Genomic DNA, 20476 nt, shown 5'->3' with positions numbered 1-20476 from the left:
TTAATGTCCCACCGTCCCTTCAATGTGGTGACAAGAATCTCTTGAATCCTGCTATAGATGGGGTCGATGGTCCCAGAGTGGAAATGTCAAAGACTAGAAGGCATGGCTCATAGAGTCATGCAGCGTGGAAACAGGGTGAGAGGGGATCTTATTGAAACGTGTAAGATTATTAAGGGGTTGGACACGTTAGAGGCAGGAAACATGTTCCCAATGTTGGGGGAGTCCAGAACAAGGGGCCACATTTTAAGAATAAGGGGTAGGCCATTTAGAACGGAGATGAGGAAAAACCTTTTCAGTCAGAGAGTTGTGAATCTGTGGAATTCTCTGCCTCAGAAGGCAGTGGAGGCCAATTCTCTGAATGCATTCAAGAGAGAGCTAGATAGAGCTCTTAAGGATAGCGGAGTCAGGGGGTATGGGGAGAAGGCAGGAACGGGGTACTGATTGAGAATGATCAGCCATGATCACATTGAATGGCGGTGCTGGCTCGAAGGGCCGAATGGCCTCCTCCTGCACCTATTGTCTATTGTCTATTGCCCTTCATCCCACCTTGCCCACACGCACCAACATGCCCCATCTACACTAGTCCCACCTGTCCTATACATGTACCTGTCTAAATGTTTCTTAAACTTTGCAATGGTCCCTGCCTCAACTACCTCATCTGGCAGCTTGCTCCAAACACCCACCACCCTTTGTGTAAAAAAAGGTTGCCCCTCAGGTTCCCATTAAATTTTTCCCCCTTCATCTTAAACCTACCTCCTCTGGTTCTTGATTCCCCTACTCTGGGTTAAGAGGGGCAAAGTTGAAAGGAGATGTTCCAAACATGATTATTTGACGTGGAGAGTGGTTGGTGCCTGGAATGTGCCACCAGGGATGGTGGTGGAGGCAGATGTAATGGTTACAATTAAGGGGCTCTCAGATAGGCACATGGATATGCTGGGAATGGACGAATATGGATCATGTGCAGGCAGGTGAGATTAGTTTATCATGGCATCATGTTTGGTGCAGCCATTGTGTGCTGAAGGACCTGTCCCTGTGCTGTACTGTTCTGTGTTCCCCAGTTCCATTGTGAAGTGAATGGTGTAGATCTGAGCTGAGTTGGGAAAAATCCTGGACGAGAGCCTTGGCTGATTTCAGCAAACAGTGTCGAGGTGCAACAGTAAATACTCCTAGTCCAGGCTGCAAATCAGAGACATCCCTGCCGTAGGATGGACATAAAATGCTGGAGTAACTCAGGCAGCATCTCTGGATAGAAGGAATGGGTGACGTTTCGGGTCGAGACCCTTCTGAAGATCTTCTGAGGATCTTCTGAGGATCCTTTCTGAAGAGGGATTTTGTCGCGAAACGTCACCCACTCTGAAGTAGGGTCTCGAACCGAAACGCCACCCATTACGTCTCTCCAGAGATGCTGCCTGACCCGCTGAGTTACTCCAGCACTCTGTGAAACGTTACCTATCCATGTTCTCCACAGATGCTGCCTGACCCGCTGAGTTACTCTGATTACAAAATAATCTTTGTCTTCCAGATTATTTTAAATTTCACGGCCATGGACACATTCCGGAGCCGGCTGTGTTGGTACGACTACGTGGAAGTCCGTGATGGGTACTGGAAGAAGGCATCACTGCGTGGTAGGAACAACCCAGACCTGACTGTGTTTCTCTCTGCCCTGCTGAACCTTCTTGTTCTCACCTTAGTCTTCTCCCTGGGGATGAGAAGAGGAAATATTTCCTCATTCAGAGGGTGGTGGACCTCTGTCATTCTCTGTCCCAGAGGGTTGTGCAAACTCAATTGAACTAAAAACAGAGTAGGATCCGTGTCTGGATATTTTGGAAGTCAAGTTACGTGTGAAAGGGGCCACTGAGGTGGAAGACCAGCTGCGGTCTTGATGAGGGGCAGAGCAGACTGGGAGGGTGAGATGGGCAGCACAGTGGCTCAGCTTGTTGAGCTGCTGACCACTCTGCCCTGGGAACCCGAGTTCGATCCTGGCCTCGGGTGCTGTCTGTGTGGAGTTTGCACGTTCTCCCTGTGACCGCGTGGGTTTCCTCCGGGTGCTCCGGTCTTCCTTAAAACACGTGGGTTGGCATGTTAACTGACTGCTGTAAATTGCCCCTTTTGTACCGGCGAGATTTAGAATCTGGAGCAATTGGTAATGTGGAGAGAATAAAGTTGGATCAGATTAGTGCGGGATTAGTGTAAAGGGGTGATTTGATGGCCAGCGTGGGCTCAGTAGGCCGAAGAGCCTGTGTCCATGCTCTATCTCCCAGTGACTCCGTGACGCCTGCTTCTCATGTTCTCAGCGGGACAGGCAGCATCTCTGGAGAGAAGGAATGGGTGAGGTTTCGGGTCGAGACCCTTCTTCAGACTGGTTCGGGATAAGGGAAATGAGAGAAATGGATGGCGATGTGGAGAGATAAAGAACACTTTTTAAAAGATGTGCAAAAAAAGTAACAATGATAAAGGAAACAGGCCATTTGTTAGCTGTTTGTAGGGTGAGAACGAGAAACATGTTGTTATATTCCATATCCGTTTGTGAAATGATTCAGTCTCTGACACGTCCTGTTTTCCAGGTAGATTCTGTGGTGATAAAATTCCCCCTTCTCTCATCTCGACGGACAGCCGGCTGTGGATTGAGTTCCGAAGCAGCAGCAGCTGGGTTGGCAAAGGTTTCTCCGCCGTCTACGAAGGTAACTGCAGCAAAGGCGCGATATCAGGGCAGACACAAAGCGCTGGAGTAACTCAGCGGGACAGGCAGCATCTCTGGGGAGAAGGAATGAATGGGTGGCGTTTCGGGTCGAGACCCTTCCTCAGACAGGCCGTTGTGGTTAAATCATGTGTCAACGAGAATCCCACAGGCAAAGATGTTATTTTTCTGACGCAGCGGTAGAGTTGCTGCCTTACAGCCAATGCAGCGCCGGAGACCCGGGTTCGATCCCGACTACGGGCGCCGTCCGTACGGATTTTGTACGTTCTCCCCGTGACCGCCTGGGTTTCCTCCGAGATCTTCGGTTTCCTCCCACACTCCAAAGACGTGCAGGTATGTAGGTCAATTGGCTTGGTAAATGTAAAAATTGGCCCTAGTGGGTGAGGGATAGTGTTAATGTACGGGGACCGCTGGTTGGCACGGACCCGGTAGGCCGAAGTTGCTCCGGTTTTCTCTCCCATCCCAAAGGTGTGCAGGTTTGTAGTTTAAATGACTTTGGTAAAAGAAAAATCCGTTTCAGTTTTAGTTTATTGTCACGTGTACTGAGGTACAGGGAAAAGCTTTTGTTGCGTGCTAACCAGTCAGGGGAAATACTTTTAGTCCCGCCCCATCCCCTGACATCAGTCTGAAGAAGGGTCTCGACCCGAAACGTCACCCATTCCTTCTCTCCAGAGAAGCTGCCTGACCCGCTGAGTTACTCCAGCATTTTGTGTCTACCTTCGATTTAAACCAGCATCTGCAGTTTTCTTTCCTACAAAACTAAAACTTGATTGTGGTTTGGTGGGTGTTGTCCTAAAGGGAGTTGTGTTGATCTAATGTTTGGATAATGCTACCCCTCAGCTGGTGTCTGCCTCCCTTCCTCCCTGGACTCACTGGTAACTTCCATTGATAATTCCTGGGGCAGGACATGTGCCAATGGAAGGCTAACTTGCACTCTGCTGATAATCGGCTGAGGGAGTGGGCCTCCCAGAGGAAGCTCTGGCCTGTAAGCTTCACGCCCTGCGGCAGATGTTCGTTGGCAAGAAACCCACGGAGTCACAGCTGGACGAGGGTTCACACAACCCAACGAGTCCACAGGCTGCATCTGTTCTTGACACGGAGACTGGACGTGGATGAAGAGATTCCAGAGTTACGCACACAGCCACTAAAGTCTTACAGCCAGAGTGATCAATGAACAGTTCCATTGAAGATAAGATACGATGTGCTGGAGTAACTCAGCAGGCCAGTCCGCATCTCTGGAGAACCTGTCCAGGAAAAGACTGTACATGATTACAATCAGGCCGTCCACAGTGTACGGATGCAAGATACAGGGAATAATGTTTTGTGCAAGACAAAGTCTAGTAAAGTCTGATTGAAGATAGTTTGAAGATCTCCAATCAGGTAGATGGGAAGTCAGGACTGCTCTCTAGTTGGTGAGAGGATGGTTCAGTTGACTGATTACAGCTGGGAAGAAACGATCCCTGATTCTGGAGGTGTGCATTTTCAAACTTCTGTACCTCTTGCCTGGTAGAAGTCGAGGGAGTGACCAACCGGTGTGAGACTGGTCCTTGATTATGTTGGTGGCCTTGCCGAGGCAGCAAGGAGGGTAGTTTAGTTTAGAGACACAGCGCAGAAAGAGGCCCTTCGACCCACCGAGTCCACACCGACCAGCGATCCCCGCACATTAACACAAGCCTACACACACTCGGGACAATTCACAGTTATACCAAGTGTACAAACCCAAGCCAATAAACCTACAAGCCTGTACGTCTTTGGAGTGCGGGAGGAAACCGAAGATCTCGGAGATAACCCACGCGGGCACGGGGAGAACGTACAAACTCCGCACAGACAGCGCCCGCAAGCCCAGTAAGGCAGCAACTCTTGCGCTGATATGGATGCTGATGTGGTCAGGGCTGCCGCTGGAACTACAACATAGGGTTGGGAGGAGGTGGAGGAGGGAAGAATTCAGGACAAGTTAATTTCAAAAGCTCTTTCCATGTTAAATTGTGCATTCCCCTCGGAGAGAGGGCTTTGTTTAACCCTGCAATACAATTAAGCCACAAGAGACCTCGGGATCTCCCTCTGCTGGCCAACACAGTCCTTGCGCTGTCCTGTGAAGCCCGTCACCGTGACCGTCATTCTGCAGGGACATAATAGTATAACAGTATAACAGAGCTTTATTTGTCATTCGGTACCGAAGTACCGAACGAAACTACATAGCAGTCATAGAAAAAAAGAACACAAGACACATAGCCCCAACACAAACGTCCATCACAGTGACTCCAAACACCCCCTCACTGTGATGGAGGCAACAAAATTTCCACTCTCTTCCCCACGCCCACGGACAGACAGCTCATCCCCGACCGTCCCGCACAGTCCCCGCAAGGGGATGGAAGTCCCCGCGGCCAAATCGCACCGGGCGCTGAAACGTCTCGCGGCCGAGCCGGGCGATGAAAGGCCCCGCAACCAAGCCTTGCGCAGCTAAGTCCCGTGGCCGAGCCGCACCGGGCGATGTTAAGTCCCGCGGCCGAGCCGCACCAGCGATGAAAAGTCCCGCGGCCGAGCTGCACCGGGCGATGTAAAGTCCCGCGGCCGAGCTGCACTGGGTACTGTTAAGTCCAGCGGCCAAGCCGCACCAGCGATGTAAAGTCCCGCAGCCGAGCCGCACCAGGCGATGAAAAGTCCCGCGGCCGAGCCACACCGGGCACTGTTAAGTCCAGCGGCCAAGCCGCACCGGGCGATGTTAGGCCCCGCAGCCGAGCCGCACCCCGCGCCGTGAGGAAGAGAAAAGTTTCCCCCACCCCCCCACCACCCCCCCACCCACACCACCACCCCCCACACACCACCACCCCCCACACACCACCACCCCCCACACATACACAACCAAAAAAAAATACAAAAACCATCCCAACACCAACACACAACAAAAAAAAAAGGAAAAAAGACGAACAGACTGCTAGCAAGCCGCAGCCGTTAGGCGCCGCCACAAACGCGGCCGATTGAGAAAATAAACGGGACCAAGAGCAAATCAATGTCCAAAAATGAACTGCAGATGCCGTTTTACAGTACAAGACACACACAAAGTGCTGGGGAACAGTCAGAAGAACAGACCCAACCTGAAACGTCTCCTATCCATGTTCTCTAGAGACGCTGCCTAACCAACCAGCTGAGTTACTCCAGCACTTATTGTCTTTCGTCACCCATCCATGTCCTCCAGAGATGCTGCCTGCGAGTGTCAGGGGTTATGGGGAGGAGGCAGGAGAATGGGGTTGAGAGGGAGAGATAGGTCAGCCATGGTCAGTAAACTTCAATACATTCAAAACTCCGCTGCCCGTCTACTCACCCACACCCCGATCCGTGACCATATCACCCCCGTCCTTTACAAACTCCACTGGCTCCCCATCCCCCAGAGAATCCAGTACAAAATCCTCCTCATGACCTACAAAGCCCTCCATAACCTGGCCCCATCCTACCTGACCGACCTCCTCCACAGGCACACTCCCACCTGCACCCTCCGCTCTGCCGCTGCCAATCTCCTATCCCCCAACATCCGGACCAAACTCAGATCCTGGGGGGACAGGGCTTTCTCCCACCCTATGGAACTCACTACCCCAAACCGTCAGAGACTCCTCCACACTCACCACATTCAAAACATCACTGAACTCTCACCTGTTCAGTACTGCCTTCAACCACTGAAGGTCACCTCACCTTCTGTCTCCTTTCTCCGTTCGTTTACTTATTTATCTGTTTATTCACTTCCCTATGTTCTCTAAATCCCTGTACAGCGTCTTTGAGTGTATGAAAAGCGCTATATAAATGTAATGCATTATTATTATTATTATTATTATGATTGAATGGCGGAGTAGACTTAATGGGCCGAATCAAGAATCTATCTATCTCTGCCACTGACTTGGCCTCCACAGCCGTCTGTGGCAATGAGTTCCACAGATTCACCACCCTGTTTTCAATCTTCGTTGCCTGGAGCTTTGGCTGGTGGTCATTTAGCTGTGAATGCTGTAGTTATTGATTTCAGTGACGTGACGTCACACGATAAGCGCTCAGTTTATTCCATTTATGTCTCCTCTCAACGCCAGCCATCTGCGGGGGGGACATCAGCAAAGATCTGGGGCAGATCCAGTCTCCCAACTACCCCGACGACTACCGCCCCTCTAAGGTCTGCATCTGGAGGATCAGAGTCTCCGACACCTTCCACGTGGGACTGACCTTTCAGTCGTTTGAGGTAAGGCATCCCCTTTCTAAAATGGCGGCGTTGCCCGGGCAGCTGCGGCTTACCTGCGGTCCGTTTGTCTTTGTGTTTTGTTGTTGTTTTTTGTCTTGGTTGTGGTGTGGAGCAAAGAGGTCCTTCTACAGTTGTACCGGGCCCTGGTGAGACCGCACCTGGAGTACTGTGTGCAGTTTTGGTCTCCAAATTTGAGGAAGGATATTCTTGCTATGGAGGGCGTGCAGCGTAGGTTCACTAGGTTAATTCCCGGAATGGCGGGACTGTCGTATGTTGAAAGGCTGGAGCGATTGGGCTTGTATACACTGGAATTTAGAAGGATGAGGGGGGATCTTATTGAAACGTATAAGATAATTAGGGGATTGGACACATTAGAGGCAGGAAACATGTTCCCAATGTTGGGGGAGTCCAGAACAAGGGGCCACAGTTTAAGAATAAGGGGTAGGCCATTTAGAACGGAGATGAGGAAGAACTTTTTCAGTCAGAGAGTGGTGAAGGTGTGGAATTCTCTGCCTCAGAAGGCAGTGGAGGCCAGTTCGTTGGATGCTTTCAAGAGAGAGCTGGATAGAGCTCTTAAGGATAGCGGAGTGAGGGGGTATGGGGAGAAGGCAGGAACGGGGTACTGATTGAGAGTGATCAGCCATGATCGCATTGAATGGCGGTGCTGGCTCGAAGGGCTGAATGGCCTACTCCTGCACCTATTGTCTATTGTCTATTGTCTATTGTCTATTGTTTAGATGTGATGTAGTGTTTTTTGTGGTTGTGTACTATGTGTTGGGGGGGGGGACCGTAAAATTGTCCCTTCCGAACGGAGACCCGACCTTTGTTTTCTGGGTGGTGTCTCCGTTCACGCTGCGGCCTACCATCGGCCAAACTCCTGGAGCTGGCGGCCTCCAGCTGGGACCACCTGGGGCTCTGGTTCGCAGAGCCTGCGGACCGGACTTACCATCTGCGGAGCTGGCTGCCTTCGGATGCTGCGGGAGCGGCTGCGACTCGCCTCCGGAGGCTTCGGCGCGGGTCGCGTGGACGTCGGAAGCTCGCAGCCCACTGGGTGGGGGCCGACATCGGGAGCTCCGGCAGCGGCAGCGTGTTCGCCCGCCCCGGATCGTGGGGCTTGGGTCGGCCCGCCGCGGACCTTTCACCGTCCAGCGCGGCCTCCTGGAATAGGCCGCGGGATTTTTCTCCGCCCAGCGGGGGCTTCAATGTCGGGAGCCCCGACTGCCCCGACGTGCAGCGGCAGGGTCTTCACCCGCCCCGGATCGCGGGGCTTGGGTCGGCCCGCTGCGGACCTTTCACCGTCCGGCGCGGCCTGGAACGTGGCAACTACAACATCCTGACCGCGGGAGAAGACGGCAGGGGAAGAGAAGAGACATTCTGGCCTTCCATCACAGTGAGGAGGTGACTGGAGGAGACTCATTGTGATGGATGTTTCTTTTTTTTGTTTTGTGTTGGTTTGTGGTTGTGTGTGTAATTGCTTATTTTATTGCTCTTATTGTTGGACTGTGGGTGACGAAATCTCGTCCAAAGGACTTGGTTTTTTTGGATGATAATAAAGGTAATTCTGATTCTGATTCTGATTCTACGGATCCCCTTTATTAGTTGGGTGCATGCTTTGGACTGACGAGTCCAAAAGGACTGGACAAGCTGGATGCAGGAACAATGTTCCCAATGTTGGGGGGGAGAGTCCAGAACCAGGGGCCACACAGTCCAAGAATAAAGGGGAGGCCATTTAAAACTAAGGTGAGAAGAATCTTTTTCACCCAGAGAGTTGTGAATTTGTGGAGTTTCACCCAGAGAGTTGTGAATTTGTGGAATTTCACCCAGAGAGTTGTGAATTTGTGGAGTTTCACCCAGAGAGTTGTGAATTTGTGGAATTCTCTGCCACAGAGGGCAGTGGAGGCCGATTCACTGGATGGATTTAAAAGAGAGTTTGATAGAGCTTTAGGGGCTAGTGGAATCAAGGGATATGGGGAGAAGGCAGGCACGGGTTACAGATTGTGGATGATCAGCCATGATCACAATGAATGGTGATGCTGGCTCGAAGGGCCAAATGGCCTCCTCCTGCACCTGTTTTCTATGTTTCTGTAAGAGTCACATTGTCGCCAGCCAGCCAGCCATCCTCCCAACATGAACCCAGGATGCCTTCAATTCCGCTGCTCAAAGCTAGGAAGTATGTGTCGAGTTCCTCTGGTCAACCACGGGTGAATCACTTTTGGCTTTTGTGCCTTAAAAACATTTTTTTCCTTGCAACGTGGACATAGTTTCTTGAACTGCTAACCATTGAATTGAACTGAATACATTTTATTCGCCAAGTATGTACACATACAAGGAAGTATAGGAAAATAACTGCAGATGCTGGTACAAATCGAAGGTGTTTATTCACAAAATGCTGGAGTAACTCAGCAGGTCAGGCAGCATCTCAGGAGAGAAGGGATGGGTGACGTTTCGGGTCGAGACCCTTCTTCAGTCTGAAACCCGAAACGTCACCCATTCCTTCTCTCCTGAGATGCTGCCTGACCTGCTGAGTTACTCCAGCATTTTGTGAATAAATACACATATAAGGAATGTGCCTTGGAGCTTTGCTCACAAGTAACAACACGACATACAGTAAACAATGACGAACAAAGTGTTATCATTTACACGTGTGAAGAATGAAATAAAATACCAGAGCAAATGGAGGCGACAGATGTTTGGTTGTTGAGCTGAGCTACTGCTCGTGGAAAAAAGCTGTTTTTATTCCCTGTCTGGGTCATGCCTTTGAATGTTTTCTCCCATTAACCAGTGACTAATCCCGTTCTCAGACCTTAGCTTCTCCGTCGAGTTTGCAGATCCAAATTTTGAACTGTTTCACATTCAATCCCAATGTAAAGCACTGTCAAATTACAGCCACTCTTCCCCCAAACCCCAGCTGGAAACAAGGCCACCGATTGATACAATCCTCAACACGATACCATTTTTTCCCCCCTTTGTTTATGATGCATTGTAATTGGTGATGTGTCTGAAGAAGGGTCTCCACTCCCCGAAACGTCACCCATTCCTTCCCTCCAGAGATGCTGCCTGTCCCGCTGAGTTACTCCAGCATTTTGTGTCTTTCTTCTGTTGAAATTTCTTTTGGTGTTTTGCCCAGAGTTGGAGAATGGTTCTCAGGGGATTTCTGTCACAGAACCCTTAGTAGTAGGTGGGGTTGGTCTTGAGGGAATTTTTAGATTTTATTTTTTAGAGATACAGCGCGGAAACAGGCCCTTCGGCCCACCGGGTCCGTGCCGCCCAGCGATCCCCGCACATTAACACTATCCTACACACACTAGGGACAATTTTTACATTTACCCAGTCAATTAACCCCATGATGTCGGGCACTGTTTTACACTCCCTCCATCTACCTATGAATACTCACCACCTCAAATTAATGAGGAATGCACTCTCACCTGGAGCCGTTTGTTCTATGCATCCAGTCAGGGTGGCACGGTATCGCACTGGTAGAGTTGCTGCCTTACAGCGCCAGAGACCCGGGTTCGATCCTGACTACGGGCGCTGTCTGTACAGAGTTTGTACATCCTCCCTGTGACCTGCGTGAGTTTTCTCCGGGTGCTCCGGTTTCTTCCCACATTCCAGGTTTGTCGGTTAATTGGCTTCTGTAAAACTGCCGCTGGTGTGTAGGGTGGGACTAGTGCACGGGTTGGCCATATTGCTGGTTGGCCATATCTCCATGCCGTATCTCCAAATGAAACTCAACGTAACTAAATCATATTTCTCCACTGCAGATTGAGAGGCACGATAGCTGTGCCTATGACTACCTGGAGGTGCGTGATGGGAGCTCGGAAGACAGCCCTCTGATCGGTCGTTATTGTGGTTATGATAAACCTGACGACATCAAGTCGAGCTCCAACAAACTGTGGATGAAGTTTGTGTCTGACGGCTCCATCAACAAAGCTGGCTTCTCTGCAAACTTCTTCAAAGGTGGGTCTGCTCTCCATAGTTCATTGTTCATGGCTCATGTACAAGGGTCCCCGGTCGTCTTGGACTCCATGCCACTTGATCCTGACCTAGATGTGTCAAGGGCCATGTGGTGGCTGTCTGTGCACCAGTCTCCCCACGTTAAACAAAGTCACGCACAGGCGTCCCACCCTATGGAGAGGACAGTCACACTCGCTTCCAGTGACCGCTGATGTTAACAAGGGTGTGGGTGCAGGGGGGGAATAAGGTATTGAGATGGAGAATCAATGCATAGCCTTACTTGCCTGCTCTCTCCGTCTCTTCCCCTTCCTAGTTCTCTGTCCTGTCTAACTGTCCCCCTGATTAAATTTTATCTCTGGATGCCTCATTGTTACCTTCTCCGAGCGAACAATGACTTATTCCACATTTTCCTTCAGCCACATCCCCTTTGATGTCTTCTTTTCACAGCCTACTCTTCCTTACCTCTGTGTCTCCCTCTCCCCTGAACATCAGTCTGAAGAAGGGCCTCGACCCGAAACGTCACCCATTCCTTCTCTCCCGAGGAGCTGCCTGACCCGCTGAGTTACTCCAGCATTTTGTGTCTAGCTTTGCAGTCCTGAATTAGTTTGCTCTTCCCCACTTGGGCTTGGTCCAAGATGCCCTTGGCTGCAGTAACACGGAGCTGTGTGGAGCACAGGTTGTACCCGTTGCGGTGAGATTCTACGTGGATGGAAAGGCCTGGCAGAGCGACTCCAGACACTAAATGAGCTGCTCCAGATACCACATGAGTCATGAAGTGAGAATCGTGGACTGCCACATCTTAGGTTCGGATATAACTCACGGGAAGCCCAGAGCGTTTGGCCCGCAGTGCAGTGGAATGTGGACCGTCAGCCTTCGAAACCGTTCAGCATGGTCAGCTGAATAGACATCTGTTCAGTCCCGACGGTGAGGGTGGGATTGTACATTGATGATGCATACACTGTTCAGTGCTCACTGAGCACTGTTCAGTGTTCCCTTGCAAACCACAGATCTTCCAACAGTCAAGTGATGTGGTGGGTCTGGAATCTTAATATCACCACAGCATACTCGAGGAAGCTGGAAGTTGCTGTCCTGGTGGTTCTCACCATGCAATTGCAATTAGAGAATACATCAGATCTACTCAGCATGTTTGCCACCGTCAGCAAGTACCCGATCAATAGACAATAAACAATAGACAATAGGTGCAGGAGGAGGCCATTCGGCCTTTCGAGCCAGCACCGCCATTCAATGTGATCATGGCTGATCATTCTCAATCACTACCCCGTTCCTGCCTTCTCCCCATACCCCCTGACTCCGCTATCCTTAAGAGCTCTATCTAGCTCTCTCTTGAATGTATTCAGAGAATTGGCCTCCACAGCCTTCTGAGGCAGAGAATTCCACAGATTCACAACTCTCTGACTGAAAAGGTTTTTCCTCATTTCAGTTCTAAATGGCCTACCCCTTATTCTTAAACTGTGGTCCCTGGTTCTGGACTCCCCCAACATCAGGAACGTGTTTCCTGCCTCTAACGTGTCCAACCCCTTAATAATCTTATATGTTTCGATAAGATCCCCTCTCATCCTTCTAAATTCCAATGTATACAAGCCTAGCCGCTCCAGGCTTTCAACATATGACAGTCCTGCCATTCCGGGATTTAACCTGGTGAACCTACGCTGCACGCCCTCAATAGCACGGGGAGATCCCGTACACACGCAGAGAAAGGCCTGGACAGAGTGGATGTGGAGAGGATGTTTCCACCAGCGTGAGAGTCTAGGACCAGAGGGCACAGCCTCAGAGTAAAACTGTGTGCAGTTTTGGTCACCTAATTTGAGGAAGGACATCCGTGCTATTGAGGCAGTGCAGCCTAGGTTCGCCAGGTTAATCCCTGGGATGGAGGGATTGTCATATGAGGAAAGATTGGAAAGACTAGGCTTGTATTCACTGGAGTTTAGAAAGATAAGAGGGGATCTTATAGAGATGTATAAAATCATAAAAGGACTGGACAAGCTAGATGCAGGAAAAATGTTCCCAATGTTGGGGGAGTCCAGAACCAGGGACACAGTCTAAGAATAAAAGGCCATTTAGAACTGAGGTGAGAAGAAACTTTTTCACCCAGAAAGTTGTGAATTTAGACAATAGACAATAGGTGCAGGAGTAGGCCATTCAGCCCTTCGAGCCAGCACCGCCATTCAATGTGATCATGGCTGATCATTCTCAATCAGTACCCCGTTCCTGCCTTCTCCCCATACCCCCTGACTCCACTATCCTTAAGAGCTCTATCTAGCTCTCTCTTGAATGCATTCAGAGAATTGGCCTCCACTGCCTTCTGAGGCAGAGAATTCCACAGATTCACAACTCTGACTGAAAAAGTTTTTCCTCATCTCCGTTCTAAATGGCCTACCCCTTATTCTTACATTCTTAATTTGTGGAATTCTCTGCCACAGAAGGCAGTGGAGGCCCAGACTGATGTCAGGGGAGGGGGCAGTGCTGGGATAAAATGTAGATTTTATGTAGAAATGTAGATTTTATCTCTGTACCGCCAACTCCCCTGACATCAGTCTGAAGAAGGGTCTAGACCCGAAACGTGGCCCATTCCTTCTCTCCAGAGATGCTGCCTGTCCCGCTGAGTTACTCCAGCATTCTGTGTCTACATTTGATTTAAACCAGCATCTGCAGTTCTTTCCTGCACATTCAGTATGAGGTGCTGTTCCTCCAGTTTGCATGTGGCCTTCCTTTGGCAATGGAGGAGGTCCAGGCCAATAAGGTCAGTCTGGGAATGGGAAAAGGAGTTGTGTGTGTGTGGGTGTGCATGTGTGTGTGTTTATGCACACGTGTGGGTGTGTGAATGTGTGTACCTGCGTGTGCCCTGGGTATGTCAGTGTGCCTTGCTGTGCTTTGGCGGTGGGTGTGGAATCAGTGAGGGGCTCTGCGCGGTTACTGCGGCCACTGACCTCTGTGTCCTTGCTGCAGAGGTGGACGAGTGTTCCAGGCCGGACAACGGAGGGTGTGAGCAGCGCTGTGTCAACACTCTGGGCAGCTACAAATGTGCCTGCGATCCCGGCTACGAACTCGCCAACGACAAACGGAGCTGTGAAGGTAAGACTGAGCCGTCACCCAGAAACGTAACGGAATGTGAATTCATAACGGGGCGCTTTTGTGGAGAGGGTGACCGTGGGGAAGGTGTACGTTGATGAGACCCCCTAAAGGACTAGGTCTTAGGCGGCACGGTGGCGCAGCGGTTGAGCTGCTGCTCCACAGCGCCAGAGACCCGGGTTCCATCCTGACCACGTGTGCTGACTGTACGGAGTTTGCACGTTCTCCCCGTGACTGTGGGCTTTCACCGGGAGCTCGGGTTTTCCTCCCACACTCCAAAGACGTGCAGGTTAATTGGCTGGTATAATTTGTAAATTGTCCCCAGTGTGCGGGATAGTGCTGGTGTGTACAGGGTGATCGCTGGTCGGCATGGACCCAGTGGGCTGGAGTGGGCTGTTTCCACGCTGTATCTCTAAAGTCAATGTGGTGACCCATGGGTTCGGTTGGCCAAGTAACTGGGATCCTGTGGTTAGGGGTTGCCAACTGTCCCGTATTAGCCGGGACATCCCGTACTTTGGGCTAAATTGGCTTGCCCCGTACGGGACCGCCCTTGTCCCGTATTAGGCCCGGGGGCCGCTGAAGGCCGGGACAGTGTAGGCTAATGGAGTGTGTTCGTTTAACGGAGGTTGCATAGCAACCCGCCTCGCGGCCTGGGCGGCCATTGGTGGAGCGGGAGCACTGGCCGCTGGCTGGGTGAGGTCACGCGGGGCGCGGGGGCGGTAACGACATCTTGTCTCGTATTTGGGAGTGAGATAGTTGGCAACCCCTACCTGTGGTCTCATTGAACGTATAAAAGCACCCTGTTACAATCGTGCTCCTGCAGGTCAGGGAAGGAGCAGCACTGGTGCTTTCCCTGAACTGCGTGGTTGCCAGTCTGGGGAACATAAACATCACTGCACTGCTGCGGCCTAAGGTTGTACTGATGAGAAACGTTATTCAGTTAATTTACTGTCTGAGGTGCAGTAAAAAACTTTTGTTGCGTGCTATCCAGTCAACAGGAAGACCGTACATGATTACAATCGAGCCGTTTACAGTGCATAGATACATGATAAGGAAATAACGTTCAGTGCAAGGTAAAGCCAGCAAAGTCCGATCAAGTGTAGGAAAGAACTGCAGGTGCTGGTTAAAATCGAAGGTAGACACAAAATGCTGGAGTCACTCAGCGGGTCAGGCAGCATCTCGGGAGAGAAGGAATGGGTGACGTTTCGGGTCGAGACACCATAAGAAACCTTACCCATTCCTTCTCTCCCGAGATGCTGCCTGACCCGCTGAGTTACTCCAGCATTTTGCGTCTAAAGTCCGATCAAGGATAGATTTGGAAAGTGGGTGGGTGCAGGAGTGCAGGGAGGAATCGGAAGAGTTGGGAATAATAGCTTGGAGCTGAGAGCCGAGATAATAGACAATAGGTGCAGGAGGAGGCCATTCGGCCCTTTGAGCCAGCACCGCCATTCAATGTGATCATGGCTAATCATTCTCAATCTGTACCCCGTTCCTGCCTTCTCCCCATACCCCCTGACTCCGCTATCCTTAAGAGCTCTATCTAGCTCTCTCTTGAATGCATTCAGAGAATTGGCCTCCACTGCCTTCTGAGGCAGAGAATTCCACAGATTCACAACTCTCTGGCTGAAAAAGTTTTTCCTCATCTCAGTTCTAAATGGCCGACCCCTTATTCTTAAACTGTGGCCCCTTGTTCTGGACTCCCCCAACATTGGGAACATGTTTCCTGCCTCTAACGTGTCCAACCCCTTAATAATCTTACACGTTTTGATAAGATGAATGAATTGGGAGGGAAAGATTAAAATCCATAAAGAAACAGAATAATAAATGAATGCCAAGCCTTCAGTGTCCAGTGTTCATTGCTAGACCTTCCTAGTGCTGTATAATTGGGCTGTATCTGCGCACCCTGGAAGATCACCTCACCTGAGGCACCACCGATGGTGTATCATCCAATTTCTGCTTTGCCAACTGCAGCTGCGTGTGGTGGCTTCCTGACCAAGCTCAACGGCTCCATAACCAGCCCCGGCTGGCCCAAAGAATACCCACCCAACAAGAACTGCGTCTGGCAGGTGGTGGCACCAACGCAGTATCGCATTTCCCTGCAGTTCGAGTCCTTTGAGGTGGAGGGCAATGACGTGAGTATACGATCAGAGGGCATTTTGTATTTCACTTGTACTTGAATCTAGCTTCATGTGGGGTCCATCACAGACAGGAACAGACACAGAATAAAACATCTCATAGAACAGCGGTGAGTTTCTCCAACAAGTCGGTTTATTCAAAGCCTTAACATTACGCACTGGATAACACTCTGAGAAAACCCAAAGTGTTTCAAAGATTCACAGCACAACGAGCATTTTTTAATTCTCACGACAGAATGGGAATGCATCTTTGAAATAATTCATTCTTCATCAATGTCTCTAGCCGTTCATCTTTGTCTTTCTCCAGAGTTATCTTTAACCTTGTGCACCTTGTTAATTATAAAACCAATCTCCCATTTGTCTAACAAACCTGAATGTTGTAATGAAACAAAAATACTGCAGATGCCGGTTCAAATCGAAGGTAGAGACAAAATGCTGGAGTAACTCAGCGGGTCAGGCAGCATCTCTGGAGAGAAGGAATGGGTGATGTTTCGGGTCGAGACCCTTCTTCAGACTGATGTCAGGGGAGTGGGCGGTACATAGATAAGGAAGTGTATAGATAAGGAAGTCTACGGTGTGAAAACAACAAAGTTCATGGAGATCAAGGCAAATGTAGAATAGATCATTGTTTGTTGGGAGAAGGTAACAACAAACCAAACAGATGAAATGTAGTCGGAGACAGTAAGGCTGGTGGGAGAACTGGGAAGGGGAGGGGATGGAGAGGGAGGGGATGGGGAGGGAGGGAGGGAGGGGATGGAGAGGGAGGGAGGGGATGGGGAGGGAGGGAGGGATGGAGAGGGAGGGAGGGGATGGTGAGGGAGGGGATGGTGGGAGAGGGAGGGAGGGGATGGGGAGGGAGGGAGGGTGGGAGGGGATGGGGAGGGAGGGAGGGAGGGGATGTGGAGGGAGGGAGGGAGGGGATGGAGAGGGAGGGGATGGGGAGGGAGGGAGGGAGGGGTTGGTGAGGGAGGGAGGGGATGGTGGGGGCGGGAGGGAGGGGATGGAGAGGGAGGGGGGGGTTGGTGAGGGAGGGAGGGGATGGTGGGGGAGGGAGGGAGGGGATGGAGATGGAGGGAGGGGTTGGAGAGGGAGGAGATGGAGAGGGAGGGAGGGGATGGTGAGGGAGGAGATGGGGAGGGAGGGGATGGTGAGGGAGGAGATGGGGAGGGAGGGGATGGAGAGGGAGGGAGGGGATGGTGGGGGAGGGAGGGAGGGGATGGAGATGGAGGGAGGGGTTGGTGAGGGAGGAGATGGAGAGGGAGGGAGGGGATGGGGAGGGAGGGAGGGGATGGTGAGGGAGGAGATAGAGAGGGAGGGAGGGGATGGTGAGGGAGGGAGGGGATGGGGAGGGAAAGCAAGCTTTGTTCATCTGCTCAGAGGTCTCTCTTGGTTTGCAGGTGTGCAAGTACGATTATTTGGAGGTACGCAGCGGGCTGTCTGCCGACTCCAAGCTTCATGGGAAGTTCTGTGGCCCTGAGAAACCCGAGGTGATCACGTCCCAGTACAATAACATGCGGATCGAGTTCAAATCCGACAACACTGTTTCAAAGAAAGGTTTCAAGGCACACTTCTTCTCTGGTACGTACAGTTAATGCCACGTACAACACCTCCCCCTGGGGGTTCCCTCCTTTCCCCCGTTGGAAGAGTTATAACCCACGTCTCCTAAAACCTCAACGGTTCAATGGTACTTTATTCTCTCATGTACAGAGATGCACTGAAATTCATGTTGGCGTACAGTTCAGTACAAGTAACACCAAACATGGGCACTTAGATACATGTTAGATCAGCATCTCAGATAGAGTACATGTGTGTTGCGGTCGTACACTGAGACAGTGTACATGTGATGGATGTTTCTTTTTTTGTGTGTGTTTTGTACTGGTTGGGGTTGTGTAATTTGCTTATTTTATTGAGCTTATTGTTGGACTGTGGGTGACGAAATCTCATCCAAAATACTTGTTTTTTGGATGACAAATAAAGATATCCTGATAGTGGCCAGACTTGGCACCATTTTCGAGTCCCTGTTGTTGTCGGTGTCGAGTGGTTGACCTGGCCATGAAGGCCTGGCGGCATTGCAAGTCGGCCTGGCCAAGCGTGCTATCTCCACCCATCTGCCATCACCTGTATCCACCTATCACAAGCCTGGCTTTGCCCCACCCCCACCTTTCTCTCCCCATCCCCCCGCTCCATTAGGCTGAAGAAGGATCCTGACCCAAGACACCGTCTGTCCATCCCCTCCACAGATGTTGTCCGTCCACTGAATTCATCCAACACCTTGATTTTCTACTCCAGATTCCTGCATCTATAGTTCTGTGTGTGTCTCACCTTCATACCCCTCCATTTGCCAGTGGTCTTCAGTCTGTGTCCTCGAGTAATTACCTCTCCTGGGACTTTCCTGACAAGCCGCCTCTGATTTAATAAGGTCATAAGGGATAGGAGTCGAATTAGGCCATTCGGCCCATCAAGCCTACACCGCCATTCAATCATGGCTGATCTATCTCTCCCTCCTAACCCCATTCTCCTGCCTTCTCCCCATAACCTCTGACACCCGCACTAATCAAAAATATATTTATCTCTACCGTAACAATATCCACGGACTTGGCCTCCACAGCCGTCTGTGGCAAAGAATTCCACAGATTCACCACCCTTCTCACTGAAGAAGGACAGTAAGGAAGCTAACATACACACAAGGATTGGAAGACTTGAGAGGGATACGGGCCAAATGCAGGCAAAGGGAACTAGGCCGGTACGCCGACTTGGTTGGCATGGACAAGGTGGGCCGAAGGGCCTGTTTCAATGCTGTCCAGCACGATGACTCTGTGTGAGATTGCCATTGTACTGAGGCTGTGACCTCCATTTTCGCTCTTTCTTTCCCCCCCCAGACAAGGATGAGTGTTCGAAGGAAAATGGCGGCTGTCAACACGAGTGTGCCAACACCTTTGGGAGTTATTCCTGCCAGTGCCGCAGTGGCTTCATGCTTCACGAGAACAAGCACGACTGCAAGGAAGGTGAGTTTACACATACAGCGCGGAAACAGGCCCTTCGGCCCACCGGGTCCGTACCGACCAGCGATCCCCACACACTAACACCATCCTCTACCCACTACGGACAATTATTTACATTTACCCAGCCAACTAACCTACAAACCCGCACATCTTTGGAGTGTGGGAGGAAACCGAAGATCTCGGAGAAAACCCCACGCAGGTCACGGGGAGAGCGTACAAACTCCGTACAGACAGCGCCCGTAGTCGGAATCGAACCCGGGTCTCCGGCGCTGCATTCGCTGTAAGGCAGCAACTCTACCGCTGCGCCACCGTGACCGCCCTTCGGTGGCCTTTGTCTCAGAATCCAGTCAGGTGTAGCCCAGCGACCTCAGGCAGTGCAGGTGGAGCGTGAATCTAGCGGCACCAAAGACGGGTGGGAGATGGTGGCCGGGCTCCATCTTGTACACGGTTGTAGCGTCTAATGATATTCCATTCTCCCGAATTTTGCTGGAGAATTTATCCGTCACCACTGTCCGCCACTCTCGCGGTCTTGAGTTTGGAGATAGGTGTCCCCTTGTCTGACCGTCCCCTTGATTTAATTTTATCACTGTCTGCCTCCTTGTCACCTTCTCCTAGCTAGCAATGATCTATTCTACATTTTCCTTGAGCCTCATCCCCTTTGATGTCTTGCTTCACATCTTACACTTCCTCATCTCTGTGTGTCTCTCTCTCCCTTGACTCTCAGTCTGAAGAAGGGTCTCGACCCGAAACGTCACCCATTCCTTCTCTCCAGAGATGCTGCCTGTCCCGCCCGCTTAGTTACTCCAGTATTTTGTGTCTTTGTCTTCGGTATAAACCAGCACCTGCAGTTCCTTCCCCCACCATTCATCGCTAACTGGGAAGGCTACGTGCCAAATCCAGCTGATAATGTCGCACTTGTACATCAAGGGAGCACTTCAGATATTGAACCTCTGGTTGAGGAGAGGGGCTTTACTGACGTTGAGGCCAACAGGCAGGGCTCACATCACCTGCACTTTCTGAATAGAATTTGAGCTTGATCTATTAATTTGTGCATCAGAAAATGATAGACAATAGACAATAGGTGCAGGAGGAGGCCATTTGGCCCTTCGAGCCAGCACCGCCATTCAATGTGATCATGGCTGATCATTCTCAATCAGTACTCCGTTCCTGCCTTCTCCCCATACCCCCTGACTCCGCTATCCTTAAGAGCTCTATCTAGCTCTCTCTTGAATGCATTCAGAGAATTGGCCTCCACTGCCTTCTGAGGCAGAGAATTCCACAGGTACACAACTCTCTGACCGGAAAAGGTTTTCCTCATCTCCGTTCTAAATGGCCTACCCCTTATTCTTAAACTGTGGCCCCTTGTTCTGGACTCCCC

General features: G+C 50.9%; 1 protein-coding gene across 1 annotated transcript in view; it reads left to right on the top strand.

The window, feature by feature from the left end:
* The window catches only part of LOC144610455 (bone morphogenetic protein 1-like), a 143158-nt gene that overhangs the window by 110818 nt on the left and 11864 nt on the right, over positions 1–20476 (top strand). Inside the window, exons 10-17 of the mRNA XM_078429180.1 lie at positions 1523–1625; positions 2565–2681; positions 6772–6917; positions 10679–10874; positions 13839–13964; positions 15933–16093; positions 17494–17674; positions 18976–19101. Of these exons, the coding sequence (XP_078285306.1) occupies positions 1523–1625; positions 2565–2681; positions 6772–6917; positions 10679–10874; positions 13839–13964; positions 15933–16093; positions 17494–17674; positions 18976–19101 (1156 nt within the window). The remainder of the gene's footprint in view (positions 1–1522; positions 1626–2564; positions 2682–6771; positions 6918–10678; positions 10875–13838; positions 13965–15932; positions 16094–17493; positions 17675–18975; positions 19102–20476) is intronic.

The sequence above is a fragment of the Rhinoraja longicauda genome, chromosome 36 (assembly GCF_053455715.1).
Source record: "Rhinoraja longicauda isolate Sanriku21f chromosome 36, sRhiLon1.1, whole genome shotgun sequence".
Taxonomy (NCBI): Eukaryota; Metazoa; Chordata; class Chondrichthyes; order Rajiformes; family Arhynchobatidae; genus Rhinoraja; species Rhinoraja longicauda.
This window is presented reverse-complemented; position numbering and strand designations above follow the sequence as displayed.